General features: G+C 32.1%; 1 protein-coding gene across 2 annotated transcripts; it reads right to left on the reverse strand.

Moving 5' to 3' along the window:
* Window positions 1-3,022: 3,022 nt before the first annotated feature.
* Window positions 3,023-17,766, reverse strand: LOC123717662. 2 transcript variants are annotated; one of them, XM_045673779.1, is made up of 14 exons: window positions 17,664-17,766; window positions 16,198-17,157; window positions 15,704-15,846; window positions 10,526-15,549; window positions 10,244-10,374; window positions 9,938-10,019; window positions 8,736-8,884; window positions 8,238-8,333; window positions 7,717-7,915; window positions 7,273-7,421; window positions 6,359-6,515; window positions 5,767-5,866; window positions 5,128-5,235; window positions 3,023-4,439 (listed from the first exon to the last, which is right to left on the reverse strand). In XM_045673779.1, the coding sequence occupies exons 2-14, from the start codon at window positions 16,973-16,975 to the stop codon at window positions 4,080-4,082; spliced, it is 7,476 nt and encodes a 2,491-aa protein (XP_045529735.1). In that variant the 5' UTR covers window positions 16,976-17,157; window positions 17,664-17,766; the 3' UTR covers window positions 3,023-4,079. The 2 variants fall into 2 exon arrangements, with proteins under 2 accessions (XP_045529735.1, XP_045529744.1); XM_045673788.1 differs by lacking the exon at window positions 17,664-17,766 and adding an exon at window positions 17,254-17,537.
* Between the last annotated feature and the right edge of the window lie 408 nt (window positions 17,767-18,174).

The following is an 18,174-nucleotide window of genomic DNA, read 5'->3' on the forward strand; positions in this document are numbered from 1 at the left end:
GGGAAACAATTTGTTTAAAGAAAACATTTTTTACCGGATTGAAGCTATTATTATTATAAACTTATAATTATATTACATAACTTATAGTTATATTATCTGTATTTATTTCCCCGGAGTGGAATATCGACTAAAAGATGACGGCTTTTTGCAGAAATGACCGACGGTGTCCTCTATTTTCGCGGATTGTTTGTTTTTTAAACGATTTGTTGCGTTGAGGTTTTACACATATTTTAAATATGTCTAAACTAATAGGATACTGATATGTTTAAAGATTTGTACCACACAATCCGTTATTAATTATTTTACTATAAGTGAAAAGTTTGTTTTTACAGTAATCACAACTAAATCATAATATCAGATAGAAATAATTGAGATTAAGATTTCAAAATAAGTTTATTATTCAGCTTAAATGAGTTTTCACTTACACAAATAAATATTTAATTCGATTTCAGCAAGGTTTGTCCGACTGTAATATTGGGTAAATAAACCTTTGAATAAATCATTTTGATTACATTGTAACGAGAGAATTGAAAACGTAATCAGATTTACAAAGGAAATGAAAAAATAACGAATGATAACGTTTCGCTTTTTTATTTGACATAACTTAAAAAAATACGAAACATTTCGTTTTCTTTTTGTTCACTGTTTGGTAAGTTATGATAAAAAATCTGCGCCCTAAGCCATAGTTGACACCCATATATATATATATGTGTGTGTTGGTGTCATCTAACATTATTCCAAGAAAGAGTAATGCCGGGAAATGAACGGTCTGGGTATTACCGACCCTGTGCAATACCAATCAATCCGAGGAGACTGGCTCTATTTCCGTGAGATATTATTAAGAATATGAGTAGCCCTATTGATTTCAGTGTGCGATACTGAGATCGTAGATCGACCCCGGCTGTGCACTAATGGAATTTCTATTAGATTTATATTCAACACTCGTCCGTACGGTAAAAGAAAACATCGTGATGGAACCGCGATGCCTAAGACCTAAAAAATTCGACGGTGTGTGTTAGGCTCAGAACATAAATGAGTATCTTAATAATAAATTTGTAATCTTGTCTAATAAACAAAATACTCACGAAATATATACAGAAATCTTAAGAATATGAATCAGAAATTACTAAGAATATGATTATTATAATGAAACTTAACAGATACAGCTCGCGGATTACGAAATCACTCGAGACATTTATAATTAGACATTTCAACAACATTTAAATTGTGTTTATTCTAAAGCACAATAATATTAGTACCTTTTTCGTGCTCTCTGTGGTACGATGAAAAGCGACACCGGGTGATATAGTGTAGTATAAAAAAACATGTTTCATTTATTTGAAGGACTACTATATGTCAAAATAGAAAAATATTTTCACGAGTTGAAATGTTAAAATCATTTTTGGAGAGCAAAGCAAATGATGAGCAATATTTATTTAGATCTGACTTAAAACGATGTTCGATTCTTCTATCTGTTGTAGGGCTAGTAAGTATATATTTATTTACTTCCATTCGTACCTAAAATATGTAATTTAAGGATAATAATAGAAAAGGTACCAGCCAAATACATTTATTGGTGTATTTCAAAAACGTTTTGCAAATACGTCATATTTGGGACTAAGTCTGAACTCTTAAGTCTTACCTCGAAGTCGTTTTAAATTACCTACTTTATGTCCCTAAAACTACATACATACATGAGAAGATATCAATCGCACAAAAACTACAATACCAATGATTTCTTTTTAGTCAAGATACTAAATCCAAACCAGTGGCGCTTCAATCTTTTAGGTCTGAATCTCAGATTTATGTTTATTTTCCTTAATAAACAAGTAGGGAATTAGCCTTCTGTGCCTGACACACGCCTTCGACTTTTTGGATCAAAGCATGCCGATTTTCACGCAAAGTTTTCCTTTGCTGAACGAGCGACTCTTAACAAAGTCCATCGGTGCACAGAAAGGGATCCAACCTACCTCAGCTATGAGAGTGCGGCACTCTGAAACCGCTAGACTAACGCTGATTCAAGACACTAAATGTATTTTCTTTAATGTCTGTTTTATTGAAGTGAAACTACTTTATCGGCGTTGTAAAAAATAAATCCGTCACATTCTTCGATTGCGCGTTACGCGCCATCGTTTTCTCGTTCCTACCACGGTTGATTCGAAGCCATTAATAACAAAAATATATAATAATGATAACAAGGATAGTGATCATTCTATAATAATGAAATTCTGTAATAATCTTAATAGTAATTGCATATAATAGATCATTTTCGAAAAATAAGGTCATAAAGAAGTTTCACTTCTTACTATGTACACGCACACATTTTTTTTGTTTTATTTATTTTACTATTTACTAATTAAGTTATAAATCAACATAGTTTCAAGAGCACTGTGTTAATTTCGGGTAAAATAATTCATTCCTTTTACAACACTGCGAAATAATATATAATAACATTCCAGTATCATACTATTAAAATCACATACATTGGATAGGGATATGATTAATTACCACAATTTAATTAATAAACACTTGATTACGTTAAATAAATTCAATTTATATTGTATTGTTTGAGAAAAAAATTTAAAATATGTATTACCTTTTCAGATTTGGTGGTGCTCCGATGCTTTCATAAGCAAAAGATACCGTGTAGAAGTTTTACTAAAATTTAAATTTTTACAATATTTGTATAAAGTTGTCTTCACTCTATATGCCGTCTGTTTCCTTCTTTTGTTTTTACAAATATATAAATAATTTTTAGGACGACTCATTTCTTACCAGTTTTATTATACAAAATAATTTATTTATTCATTACAGACAAATATCAGATAATTAAATTAACATAAAGCTCAATTACATAGTTTAATTTTTCCACAGTATTTCCGAACCAATTCGACTTATCATAATTCAAAGATAAAGAGCCGGCAACGCGCTTGCGCGCCTTCTGGCAACGTGTTATGTGAGTGTCGATGGGCACACAAACATACTACTAACAAAAGGAGGTAGGGAGAAATAAAACTCAAAAACAATCTTAAAATATATTCAAGAAATTACAGTCAATATTATAACTAGCCAGGCAGTTCATTATTAAATTGTATATTTTTAACATAAATGACTTGATTTGCCATTGGTAACATAATTCTATGTAAAGTCAACTTCGCCTCAAGCGGTGTACATTGCACAATTTTTATCTGCTTACTCTATGTGAACTATAGGCGGCATATGATGTACCGTCTCTTTTTAGACAAAGTTTTTTTTTGCATTATGCTACGAACTATATACATACTCTTTACGGGTTTCACTTACCATCCACTTTTTAGGCAATCAGTTCGGCTACTCTGTAAATATATCTATTGATATCAATAATAATTTCAATAAAGTTGTTCATATTCCAATTTATTTTCCCGATCTATTTTGAGTATTGTTAAATGTCAAGTTTGTATAGAAAATGATTTGACAGCTCTTCAAACTATATTTCGAATTATGTGGTATTGGCACGTAAATAAGCAAGACTCCTATGCATGTCATGCCTTCAGTTGAATAGTCACATAAAATCGGTTTAGAAATTACAGAGTAACCTCGCTGACGCCGTAACGGACCGAGCTACTCTACAAAGCCTAAGGCTTATCAAAAACGTTTTAAGACACTTAATTCTCGTGATAAATTTACTCTTAACGCGAACTTAAAATTGAATTTTACACAATAGACAAATTATTATTTGAAAACCTTAGTACGCGAGCATCTATAGTACTAAATGGAAGCACGAAGATACAAATCGTATGAAAAATTCAAGCTGTCAGAAACGGAAATTATCGTACTCAGATATACGAAGACTGGACAACTATGGTAATATTCGTGCGAAGACTATACGTTCTACAAATTTGTATGAAAAATTCTAATAATTATATTCTAATTAAAACAAAACGAAGTAGGCAACTATCTCTTTTCATCACGGCTTAAACACAATTTGACAGAAAGAGACAAGAGTGAAAGACTGATTCATATATGAGTAAGGGGGTAAGACTTATTTGAAGTACGTTAATATCACTTTAAAAAAGACACTCGCTATAGACACAACACAATCAATCTACGTCAAAACTTTCGTGATTTACATCTGTCCTTTTACTTTGCGGGGTAACCAGCGTTTGGTCAAGTTTGTCAAGTTTTTTTTTATCAATTTTAACCCTTTTAGTGCTCGGGGAACCGTTTTCACTTCTCTTTCGTTTAACACTATCAATGCTGGTATGTCTTCCGCTGCTTTCGGAATCACTGGATATGCCGTTGGTGGCATTCTTGATGATGAGGAGATCCTTCTCGATCTCTGTGAGTTCTCGATTTTTCGGTTGTCGGCGCTTTGGTTTGGGCAGCTCGTTTGTGGGCGATAGTTCTATACGCTTTCGTTTTTTGTACGTCCGTTTTACTTTATTTTTCTTAGGCTCCTCCTGGGAACATAATTTATACTTTAGTTTAGTTTTTAATTGATTAAAATGGTTTTTAAATATACGAAGTTTATAAGTAATCATCGATGATCCTCAAAAGGTGGTCCTTGGCAATTTAAAGCCGGACATTAATTACTTAGGGATCGTTCAAGTATTACGTAACGAATTTTGGGTCCTCTTGTAAAACGTTACGATACGATTATTGATAATGTTATATTTTCCAGTACTTTACATCACATAATGGTAAGTTTTAGGTATAAAGAGTCACTGGGGTTGGTCACGAAATGTTTATACTATTGGATACAGAAACGTTACGGTGCGTCCAAAAATTGCGTGAAGTAATACTTGAACGCTCCTTTATCTAATTTATAAAAATTTCACAAAATTATTATGAATATAAAATATGAAATTGTCACATTTCTCGTGCATTACGTCATAATATAGAAAACACAGACTGATGACGCGGTAATATTCATGATGTAACACAATTTTTGTACTCATACGTTCAGAGTTCGTTTCAAGTACTTTATATTGTTTTAAAGACTTGAATCTCTCATGAACTCTATTCAAGAATCTTTTTTTAATATTGATTATATTAAAATATCAATTAATAAATGGATTATCCATGGGCTTTATAACCACGCACCAAAGTAGGTATAGCGCCAGGCCCATTTTAGAATATTTATTTTACCTTTGGCTTTGCACCCATAAATCCTGAACACCGCCCAGCACCACACAGGCAACGTTTCTTTTCGATTCCTGCGCATTCTAAGTTGTAGTTGAAAGTCAGCTCACTTTTCTGTAAAATTTATAATTTCAATATTAGTCAAGTATATATATTATTTAGGCAAATGTCTGACAAAAGAAAGTCAATGAAACATAACTAATGTCAAAAGCATTTCTTCTACAATAACTTGAAATATTTGTCAATATTGTCTATTCGGAATACGGGCCATAAGTGCTAAATATGACTCCTGTGTTTCAATAACCTAATCTTAAGACAAGCCCCCAAAATCCACGCACAGTCAGAATTCAAACGCACAACCTTATTATTTTAATGCATTTAACTAATTAATTGTAAACTAAATTTTTACCATGCACCCACTATGTGGAACTAGTTGCCCGTTGAATTATTTCTAAACCAATTCGACTTAGGGTCCTTTTAGAACAAATCTTACCAACTCTTTAAAGGTCAGCAACGCACTTGCGAGCCTTCTAACAGTGTAGTTGTCCATGGTCGGCGGTCTTACCATCATAGTATCATTTAACATCAGATGAGCCTCCTGCCCATTAGCCCCCTTATCTATAAAAACAACAATGAAATACTAACCGCTGGTATATCATATAGCGCGAAGAGACCAACTCTAACATCACCCAGTACTGTCCATTTTTGAGTCTCGCAGTTCGGATCACACGAGTGGTTCATAAACCTACAAAAACATCAATTATTAATATGAAGAATATTTTAAAAAATCTATGAAGATAAATTTGCGTGCAAGGCTATGTAGGCACATCAAACAATAATGTATATGTTAAATTACAGGGCAGAAACAATAGAAGTTCTACAAAACGTCTAACACACTAGTTAATATTTGCTAGATTAACAAGAAAATTCAGCAATTAACGAAAATATAGTTTTAAAAGTTCTGTCTTTTAAAACTATATTTTCGTTAATTGCTACTACAGAGTATGTTATTTATTTTTTATGTTATTGTTATTTATGTTATTTATGTCTCTTCATTCAGGCGTAAACATGACATTTAATACCAATTGCGTAATCTTCGCTCAATGCGAATATTATCAAAATTACTGATAACAATAATTATGACTAACAATATTTTTTTAAATTACATATTATATCTTAATGGCTATAAATATCATATATTGGCCGATAAGTTTTCGGCGATAAGAGATGCAAATACCTGGCCAAATTTCCCTTAGGTCCCGCATCAATCATCCTCTCTTTATCCAATGTGAGGAAGTAGTAGTTTTCATCTCTAACTTGATGCTTCCACTTCATCCGTCGCTGAAACTCCGCTTCATCTATCAGCTCGCCCACGTATTCTATTACGAACTGGCCTAAAATATTACAGTTGCTTTTAGTTTTTGAAAAAAGTAGTTTACACCACAGATCAAAAAGAAAGGTATTTTGAATTAATGAATCAGATTTAAAATCCAGTCAGTGCATACTATGACAGTATGTCAGGCACATATGTATGACACACGGACGTCATTTAAATCTAAATTTTGATTCCCAACCTTGCTCTTAGAGCACATTAGTGTAAAGTGTATGGACTAGGGATGGTGAACAGTGCCTCCAACATAAAGGGGGGATCCTCAATAAGTCTAACCAACGAATGGAACGAAGGGTCGAGAAGTTTTATAGTATAGACGCAAATATGATTATCGGGTGAAATGACCCCTGTTGCCCTTGAAATGCCGTTAGAGCGTTTAAGCGTATGACGTCATCGCAATAATTTTAGCCGTAGAAATTAAGTGTCGCTACAACTGTTACACAGTGGTAAGTGTAACTAATAGAATACAATAATACATTTCGTATTCACTTTATGAAAGATTTAAGCTTGATTCCATGCGGCATACATATTTATTTAAATAATAATGTAATAATTTCAAATAAACGTAAAAATATTTTAAAAAAGTGTTGTAAAAAGACAGCGAGTCAGTCGATTTATACATATATAAATATAATATATAAAGCTAAAGTACTTTACCGTATACCTACGTGACTTTTTTCGCTCAAAATTGAAACCATTAATATTGTAAAAAATAATGACTCTCATTATGTTTAAGAATTGCAAGAATTCTTAAATCTTACCAGCTCTAATATCTTCAAGAGTCCGTAGTCCCCATCCCCTAGCAGGTGTGCGATAGGGCTCCATCCGGGGGTACTGGCGTTTTTCAAAAGCACGGTTACAACACCGTTCTCCCGCCCGACATATAGGACCGCATTCCGTGAGTAACATCCTAGAATATATTTCACAGATTTTAAACATTTAATACACATAAATGTCAAATCTAGTAAATGACATACCATAGACATACCTTAGACAGTTAAAAATAAACTTCAGGGATTTCAAAATATACCTATTTTTTTCTTAAATAACCATATTTACATACGGACCATATACAAATTATATCATACTTTTGGAGAAATAATGAACGACAATGGTTAAATCTTAATTATTTTTTTTCTTTTATTAGACAAATATTGCTTTAAAATTTATTTATTTTACCAAGAAATAAAACAATATTATCTTACCTATTAAGACAATGTGAGTATAGTCCACATGGGTCTTCAACATTGGGGTCACACTCGCACTGGGTAAGGGAACTCTCTTCTATGTCAATCTTCTTGTTTATCAGAGAGCCACATGGCTTATTTACTTTAAGCTTCACAAAGTGTGGGGGTAAAAGAGATGATGCTATATCGTCATCGCCTTCATTACTAGGAGATTCATCTGAAAAGGGGTTTTTATATGTGATATACAGATATACACAATATACAATTTATATTTTATGTACATTAGATGAAGATTATTAGAAGTACCAAGTTGTAAAAATTACAATAGAAATATTTTAAAGGAAACATTGGCTAATTAATACATGATAATTTGACGGTTTTAACTCTCAAGTACTTTACGTCTCTTTTCATCCAGGCGTAACTACAATTTGACAGTAAGAGAAAATATACTAGTTTTGTTAAGACGAGAACATTAAAATTGATTAAGTTTGTATGAACAAGGGTCCATATTTCACATAATTCATTAATATATGACCTACTTTTCAGAATGCCATAAGCCCTGTGCGCATGCTCCACCGCCATAGAAAATGCAGCATCTATTTTAGAATTTCTGCTCGAGACTCTGCCTGTATCACCTGAAAGAACGAAAAACAAAACAATTAATAATGATTAATAAACATTAAAATATTGGATGCCCTATGTCTATATACAAAAAAAATAATGAATTTAGACTTAGGGAAAAAACATTGAGAATAGTCATAATATCGTTATATACCACTGGAGATATTTAATAACAGACAGTTAATAATAGAATAGGTAATAATAGACAGTTTAATAACACACCATAAATTAAATGTTATTAATCTCTTTAATACAGAACAGAACTGAGTATAACAGAACAATTTGACAGAAATAGGCTAATAAGAACTTAATTAAATAGTATAAGTCTTCTAAATTTAATTAAGACATCGTTTTTTTAAATATAAATTATTAATATTACAACTATTACTAATTACAACAAGTATATAATAAATTACCTTCCTGGAATGGGAACACTCTGCCCCTATTCACCCAGTAGTGGTCGTATTGCCCAAAAAATCGTACGACAAATTCACCCGGCGCGTGCTTGACGGCTAATATGTTCTCAGGAATCTCACTCGGGTGTAATATTAATCCCGGCCACCATCTGTAAATGTATGAATAAATTGTTTTTTAAATGTTGATAAAATATGGTCTAAATATCTAAATATGGTATCATTTCATAATGTACTATATATTTGTCAAGGTTTTTATCTACATCTTGATTTTTTTATACTGTATTATACGGTGGCTGTTTCTTTGATCATAATTATTTTATAGATAAGTAGCTGATCAGTCATCTGTGTTTAACACACATATGATTGAGTTTTGGGTTTGAAAAACGCCGGTTTCGTCACGATGTTTGCCTTGGCCGTAGAAGCGCAAATGTTAATTGCGCACAAAAAACGTAAAATCCAATAGGCCAATACTACACGAGAACTACACATTTATGTAAGATATCTCTTGCTGGCCAAGATTCACGTTACGTTAATAACGTATTTTATAATTGGCAACCAATATATATATGTCAAAATTAGCCGTTCAATTAACAGCCTGAAAGATGTTGTAACAAATGGTACGGCTTCAGCCTTAGCATTTTTGTCAAACATTTAATAAACTGACTCGCTAATGCTCAGGCCATTCGTATGATAGAGTCATTATTTGGCAAAAATAAAAAAGATGAAACATATGATATAAAAAATATTTCTTTTAAAATAAAATTTATTAAGTCACATTCACATTATTTTTGTCACTACACTCTTCCATTGTACTTGTTGTTTTTCATGAAACTTTGGAAAACACGATCAAAGTAGTGGTTAGCCGACGCCGTATTAACAGTTTGAAGAATTTCGTTTTGAGTATGGAAGTGGCAGAAAAAGGAATTAAAGTTAAAGAAAGAGTCAACAGACGTATTGTAATGAAACTTCATCGATCCAAGACATTTGCCTAACTATTTGATCAACTGGCTGAACATCATTCAGGCCGCTAGTTAAACAGCGCCGTTTAGTTAAATGGCTAGGCTGTTAATTGAACGGATAATTAAGCTAGTTGGCAGCGACATACATTATGTAGTTAAAGGAAAAACATATGCCAAGCAGGTATGTTTTATATAAATTCATCAAAGTTAAATTATTAAGCATTAAGGGACTTTAATAGATACCTGTAATGTCCCAATTTCACCCACACCATTTCCCCGTAAAGCGGCAAACATCCTGTTTCACAGTCCTCGCACATGTAACCACCTGAAATTAAAAAAAAATATGTTAATAAAATATAGAATCTGATTTCTCATCAATCATAAAAACCGAAGCGATCCAACTATCCTGTTTTTTTAATAAGTGTATGTTTATAAAGAGAAGTTTACAGTGATTATCTAAATTAATTTTCTAAATTCTTATTGTACACCGAAACCTTATTTCATTTCAAATTAAATTTTATACAGAAAGCTTTCATTAATGCAATTTACCTTCCGGGGGTTCTATGTTCAGGCACTCGGCGTGGAATGACGTGGGACAGTACTCACAGCAGATCAAAGTACCCCCCAACGCACAGATGAAGCACCACCCCGTGTTTACGTGACAAGGCACTTTTCCCGGCCTGAAAACATTTGAGATAAAGTGTAATAAACAAATAATAATATGGAATTCCATAAATATAATCAATACTTTGCCAAATTCATAGTTAGCTAAAGATTGAATACGATTATATAAAGAAATTTAGAAGGCCATAAAAATAGTAAAATACATACCTATGCTCATAATGTCTTGGACAGATGATGTGTGAACCACTAAGAATTTGAGTACCGGCGGGTAGACACTTTGTAAATGTATGGTAAGTGGCTGGACATCTCACACATCTCGCGAGCTTGTCTCCACTAAACCTCGTCTTGCAGCCTCTAGGATCATCACAAACACACGTGTGGCACACGTGCCTCGGACACTGCAGTGATTCAACAAATTCTTTACTTTTTTTCTCTCCAGTAGTTAACTGGGTCTGTGGCCAATGTTCCAAACATTCGATATGGTAATATTTGTTACAATGCGGCACCTGACACTTTTGCCTGTGAGCAATTTGTTTCTTTGCCGAAATCGCACGTTTACAAACAAAACATATTGGTATGCTATTTTCTTCACAGTCAGTACATTTGAAGTCTATTGATTCTTGCTTTTTCTTTTTTGGTATTATCTCCACAATCTTGCAAGCTCCAACCTCTGTATCACTCCAATCTAGCTCTTCTTCACTGGAATTGGTGTCGTATTTTAAGTCGGGATTTTCAATAATTTCTCTCAATTTCTCTGATAGTTTTTCTTCAAATTCGTCAGCATTTGCAATTGTATGTGACTCCGTTTCATGTTCGAATGACATGTCGTGTTCCTGTGATTTGTCACTGTGATCTTCAAAGGAATCATCTAAGCATCTCGGCTTTCGACCTCTATTTTTACGTTTCTTTTTTCTACCTCTAACTGGGTTCGGAGATCCTTTTATTTCCACCCCTTTTCTACTGCAATTGGCGTGAAAGAAGCTGTAACAACCTTTACATTTAATAAGATCCCCCGTTCTTTCACATACTTGACAGAGTTTTTCCCTGATTAGCCCCTTAAACAAATTTGGCTTTGGCTCTGTCAGTTTTCTAAAATATTCTTCCACTTGATCAAATTTTTCTGACATATCTTCTTCGCCCATCGTAGAATCTTTAACCACGTAAGCGGCATCATAATCCCGAGGCAACACTTCTTTATTGGTATTTATGTCAATTTTAGAAGGACCTTGCTCATCATCTTTGGTGTCACGTTCTGACGTAGAATGAAAAACCTGATAGACATCCAATTCATCTTCGAGATCCGAAAAGTCTTCTCTATAAAACTGCCTTTCAGCTCTTCTTTTAGATTTTTCTTTAATTGGAACCTCGATTTTAGGCATAAAATCTTTCTCTTTATCAACACCACCTTTTTTTCGAACGTTTTTTAAACCTACAATATCTTGACTCAGGCCTTTGACTAAAGATCTTTGTTCTAAATCATCAGTTCTCTTATTATCAGATTTAATGCTTTCTTCAAAGTACCAGGTGTTGTAAAGATAAGTAGCAATTTCTTCTAGTGTAAGTTCAGGATGTTCGTCCATTAACTGATCTTGTCTTAACTCTAAGTATTCTAAAAATTCCGGATTTTCTAAATCTATACCTTTTGTAGGCTGTGTTTCTTTACGCAATTGGCGCTTAGAAAGCATGTTTTCATTCTCTTCTATATTTGGGGTAACATGACTTATATCATTTATGTTACAAGGTTCCTGAGAAGTTGTTGGAGTTTTACTGCAGTCAGTTTTAACATTTTTATCAGTACTGGAATTAAATGATAAATTTAAATCCTTTGTTCTTTTTATAAAATCATCAATTTTTGACTGTTTTTTTTTCGTTAAAGCTTCTGAGGGTGACGAACTAGACAGTTTCGTTTTAATTAAAGTATTATCTGACTCCGCATAGTCTTGACATGGTGATAATTTTAGACTGGAATCACTTTTACAACTGTAATCTGATTCAGGTTCATTGTTTGACTTTGTCGTAGTACTACTTTCGCATTCTTTTATATTATCATTTTCCTTATTTATTAAAATTTCATTGAAGTTACCTTTTTGATTTTTTGCAGAATCACTATAACTGTCACCCATCAATACATTTCTTTTGAGCCTTAGTGATAAACGATTTTTTGAGACATTATTTTCATTTCGCTTTTCAGATTCCTTTAGTCCAGAGTGTGCGAAATAGTTATTCTCACTTTTAATTATGCCAGAAGATTGCGATAAATCTTCGGCTGTCATATTTTTTAACTCAGATGATGATGTGCTACTTTCAATTTTGTTTTCTTTGGAAATAGGTGTTGCTTTTGTATCTTTCCATAAAAGTATCTCTTTAGAATTATTTTCCTTACATTTATTGACAACATATTCCCCGCTGGTGTGGTTTTCTGAATCTATCTTTTGCTTGATAAACTTCTTATAGGTGCCGTCCTCGTCCTGAGACTCCAGTGTTAAATCCGTATGAATTATTGGTGTGCTTTGCTTCGGAATTTGATTTTCATCGGTGTTGATTTCAGTACTTTCGTTATAAAAAGATTCTATTTCTAGTTGATTCGAATTTTCTATTACATCTGTTTTGGTATTACATATTTTTTGGTCAACATTTGTATTAGAAATTAAAATGATCTCTTCTTTAAAGGATTTTTCATTTACTCCAATTGTAATATTATTAAGTGATAATAAATCACCAATATTAATTTTATTGGGTGGTAAACTAACACTTACTTCTCTCCTATTATTGTTATCACATTGTTCATAAGGATAATTAGAACTTTCATTATCCGTCTTTGGTTCACTATTCATACAAACCTTTTTTGCATTGTTTTGTAATTCTTTAAAGTCAATTGAAGTTTGTAAATATTTATCTGTTTTAGCCCTTGCCTTATTTTTCTTTTTTGGTTCTAGAGAATTGTGATCATTCTTATCAGTGGTAATGTCTAATTCAATAATATTTGACAACTTTTTATCAGATTTTGAACTTTGTTCATATTGCCAAGTCTTTAACAAGTAAGCAGTTACTTCTTCATATGAAAGATTTGGATTTTCATCCATAATTATATCCTGTTTTTGTTCCATATATTTTACAAATTCTGCATTCTTAAAACTATTTTCTTGACTAGAGAAATGATCCGTAGTATCTTTCGTACCTTGTGATTTGGTGACGCCTACGATCTCTTCAGATTTATTATTTGTTGCCCAAATAGATTTACCCTCATTATTTTGAGGTTCATTATATTTCTGTCCTACATAGGCTGATATATTTTTGTTATGTTTGCAAACTAAGCTGTTTTTTTCACTAGTAGTAGAGGTGATTAAGTCCAAATCATTTGTACTATCAGAATTGCACTCATTGTCAAGATTATAAGTCAATTCAAAATCGCTTGAATTTTCATTGTGTAAGTGTTTGTCATCATGCAGAGGCAAGCTTTTGGTTTTATTTTCGTTTTTTAAGATTTCAATTGTTTTTCCTTTTGTTATGCCGAAAGGAACTGCCATTGTTACAGTCTCTTGTTCCAAAGACAAAGTAACATCTTCAGATACTTTGGGAATATAGGTTGGTGCAATATAAACTGTTTCTACATTTTCTTGGATTACTTCACCAGTATGGGATGTATTCAATTTAGCGGCTACAGTACTATCATATTGAATATCAGTAACAATTTCATACAAACTTTCAGTAACCCTAGCCTTTTCTGTAGAACTTTTAATTGCTTTAATTTCCTCAATGTTTTTGTCAAGATAATTATTTTCAGAAATTGTATGCTGTTTTGCATCAATTGCTATACTATCCGCAAACTCTTCTGTATATTCTACTTCCTTTTCTAAGGCTTCATTTAATTTTTGTATATTTGTTCTATTATTCGTAATTATTTCTTTATCAATAATTAACAATTTCAATTCACTTGTATTATCTTTGCAGAAAACATTATCCTGTACATCATTGTCACTTTTTAAATTAGTTGAATTTGTTTTTATGTTGTTTGTACCATTACTGACTATTTCTGATACATTAGTGTCTGATTCATTTTTATCACTTACAATGAATGATTTCTCAGCAGAGACATTATTGGAAAAATGTTCTAGATTGTTATTTGACACAAAATCATTTTTGGAACTAGATATACTATTGATTAGTTCAAGCAAAGCATTATTTACGTTTATATTATTTGTCTTATGATTACAGTTAGTATTATCTTCAATTTTATGTTGATCAATACTGATTACATTAAGACATTTTTCCATAAGATGATCATTTTTATCATTTATAGCATCAATTAATGTAAATTTATTACTAAAATTACTTTGTTCTAACTTAGGTTTATTATTACCATGTGGATTTTCAAGATTTTTACTGTTTTTAAGTTCTTGTACATGATTTCTTTGCTCAACCTTCAAAATCAATTCATTTATATCACATTGATCTACAATCATATCTTCATTAGTAATAATTTCAATTTCAGTAAAATTTTCATCCAAGATATCTGGTGAGATTCCTAAGACGTCTTTTTTACATATAGTTGTACATAATTCATTAGCACCATCAGATTCTTCATTATTAGAAAGGTTACTTGTTATTGGATCCTTAAATTCACTTCCACTTACAATTTCATCATCAAAATATCCATTAGTATTTGCACTTTTTGTAAAGTAATCATGTTCTCTTTCATGGTTTTGCTTATATTCCATACTTGCATTTGATTCATTGCATGATTTTGTAATAACTTTTACTTTTTGTTCAGATTTTGATTGTTTAAATGTACATTTTTCTGGTGTTTTCGATTTTGCTTTCTGTAACCATATATCCATATGTGATTGTTTTTGGATTTTTGTAATTCCTGTTTTTGCAGCCATATTGTCAAGACAAGCAGTTACCACTTCAGAAACATCAAAGGACTTTTTCCTAGTTTTACTCCTACCTGGATCTATATCAGAGACTCTAAAGTCTTCCTCAGAAAACAGACTATCATACAGACTTTCACTGAGTGAAATATCACTATCTGTTCTAGTAACCTTTTTACTTTTGGCTGGCATCGCTTTATGTTCTTTTCCTTTAGTCAGCATAGAATTTAAAATATCTATTCTAAGCCTTTTTGGTTCTTTACAGAGGATATCTGCTTCCTCCACTGATAAATGCCAAAGAGGTAGTCTTTTACCAGTCACAAAAAATGCTGCATACAGTCTGTAGTCCTTTCTTTTTGCCTGAAAGATTGAACAAAAAATATAAAATAAATATATTACACCAACAAGAAAAGTATTATTTTTCCTTATAAAGAATGCACAAGCAGCACATGTCGTTGTCTTAAATAAAATAGATGCAGACAATAATTTATATTGTTCCTTAAGAAGAATCTACCTCAGACGTGAAACTCTCTCTGGCAGTTTCGAACTCTTGACGGCCCAAGTACTTCCTTAGCATTGAGATTAAGATCCAGCCCCGACGTCCATTGTCACCGAGGAATGTCACATGTATTAAGTCCTTTTCTAATTTACCAAATACTGAAATATTAAAGAAGTTCATTACTATTCGGTATTTTTTTTTAAAGTAACCAGTAGCTTAAGTTTAATAAAAAGTACCTGATAAGTTATAACTTATAACATTTATGTATAAGGCAATTGCGAGATAAAATTAGCCCATAGGTCATTTATAGTTGTTTAATCACATATAGTAACAATACATAGAATGTTGGGTAGTTTATGAAATTTTACTAAATAATTCCATTTAAAACAACTCGTAACATGTTAATATAAAACAAGTTATGGATGGAGACAGTTAGAAAAAAAATTGGCTAAATTAGTTGTTAGTTGAGAAGGATACAAAAATTATTAAAAGTAAATAAATATACTTACACTTTTTTTTTATAAACAAATTACTACTGGGTTCTCTAGTCACTATGCTTGGCCAAAATGGATATGATCCCATTCGAGCCCAAGCCAAATCCCCAACTTGATATTCACATTGTGCTTCTAGTTCAAACAAATCACTTTGTGGTATCCTCTTTTCTTGACCATCCCTTTTCTTCTTGCCATCAAAATCCAATGTTTTTACCACCGATGACAAGTCTCTTTTATGATTTTTACTTGAATTTTCAGAGGATAAAGACCCTTCAGGATTAGATACATTTTTATTAGGAGAAAACATATTTTTAATTAAAATTATGGTTTCCTCTTTATCTCTTGTTTGTATAAGGTCTTTCCTCATATAGATTTTAGATTTTGCCATGTTTTCTGTCTTTTCATCAGAACTAAATCGACTTAGTGCTATGTTTTGATTGTAAATATTTTCAATTTGATTATCAAACCCATGTTTAATAGATTGAGGGTTTGTAGGTGAGTTTGAAGCATACATTTTGTATGCAGATAATCCTCGAGTTGGTGATTGTTGTGTACTCAGAATTGGCAAGGGTGACTCTATTTTTCTGTCATTGTCGTTTTTTAATCTTCGTGCCCTACCATACCGACTTGTATTTATTGTTTTGCTGTTTAATATTGGCGATGTTATTTTAGAAGTAAGACTAGTTTCAAGTTCTCTTTCAACAAGTGACCTCTTTTTAGGTTTTAATTTTGGAGACGGAGTGGTTTTACTTTTAGTACTATCCATATTCCTGTTATCATTGCATTCCTCCATTTTAAATAGAGCTTAACCCGTCATGGCGCGCCTGACGTAACACTATGTCGGCCGCAGTATTAATATGAATAAAATTCGCGAAAATTAAATAAACCCATATTCCACTGTTTACAAAATGGCATTTGTACTAGCAATGTCCAATAACCAAGTTTTGATTGTTAAAAAATATCAATATACATCGTCTGAAACAAAAGAATCGAAATGAAGTTATGTATCTAGCCAAAATATCATATGCAAACAATTGTCACAAAATACTGGTTATTTCAGGCAAAAGTTACCTTTATAGTTGTACAAATGTAACCATTCGTAAAGAAATAGATATGCCACTTCTAATTTTCTAATCCTCAAGCATATAATTCAATCGCTTGATCAGAAAATATAGGCCATAATTGTTGGCTAGTCCTATGAATCGAAAACTTAATATTCTTTTTTACACAACATTGTTTCCACTCTAATTTATAATACTTAATGTTTTGTAATGTATTTGGTACACTGTTGCGAGAACAAAATCTAAAAATCACAGCGGCGTTACAATGATCGAGCAAAGACCTATTTTGTTCGGCAATAGAACCCTATGGAGCCGTCACACACACGCCATCAGTGAATTACTTTAATATAAAATGTTTCAAAAAGTAATGAATATTGTTTTAAATTATACTGATAAATTTTAATATAAACTATAATTTACCTTAAATTACAATAAGATGTATGCGCTAATAAAATTTATAAAAGACAGTGTTTTTATAATAGTTTCAAAAATTCACGACGCTTTTGCCTTCTGTCCCCGTACCGCGAAAATCCGCCGTTAGTGTAAGTGTGTGCTGTCAGATTATATATACACAGTACACACACATCAATTTTCGGTTTTGACAATGACACTTATCTTAGAACTTTAAACTCTAACCACAGATAAAATACACTAAGCAACATTTAATTTTAACCTATTCAGGGTGAATATGTGTTGTATATATAATGTTAAAGTGAAATTACAGAAAACTAAATCGTCTTCAGTGCTGTCTATGACGGCTGACCATTGCCTTTCGTAAAAAGAGATGTAGGCGTAGAAACATAAAAAAAGTGAGGACAAATCTTTGTTTGCATTTATTTTATTATTATTAAGTACTTAAGATGTCATGTGGAACATGGTGTAATGGTTGCAGCTCCTTACAAACGTTATTTAAAACAAAAACTTGGCGATT

Source organism: Pieris brassicae, chromosome 2, assembly GCF_905147105.1.
Source record: "Pieris brassicae chromosome 2, ilPieBrab1.1, whole genome shotgun sequence".
NCBI lineage: Eukaryota > Metazoa > Arthropoda > Insecta > Lepidoptera > Pieridae > Pieris > Pieris brassicae.

What these genes read in the sequence shown, in the direction of transcription:
- LOC123717662 (XM_045673779.1), bottom strand. Translation starts at nt 16,975, where the DNA reads ATGGAGGAATGCAATGATAACAGGAATATGGATAGTACTAAAAGTAAA. An exon ending in CCAAGACATTATGAGCATAG is followed by an intron (nt 10,375 to 10,525) that starts GTATGTATTTTA and finishes AAATGTTTTCAG; the next exon opens with GCCGGGAAAAGTGCCTTGTC. An exon ending in GGCTTATGGCATTCTGAAAA is followed by an intron (nt 7,916 to 8,237) that starts GTAGGTCATATA and finishes ACCCCTTTTCAG; the next exon opens with ATGAATCTCCTAGTAATGAA.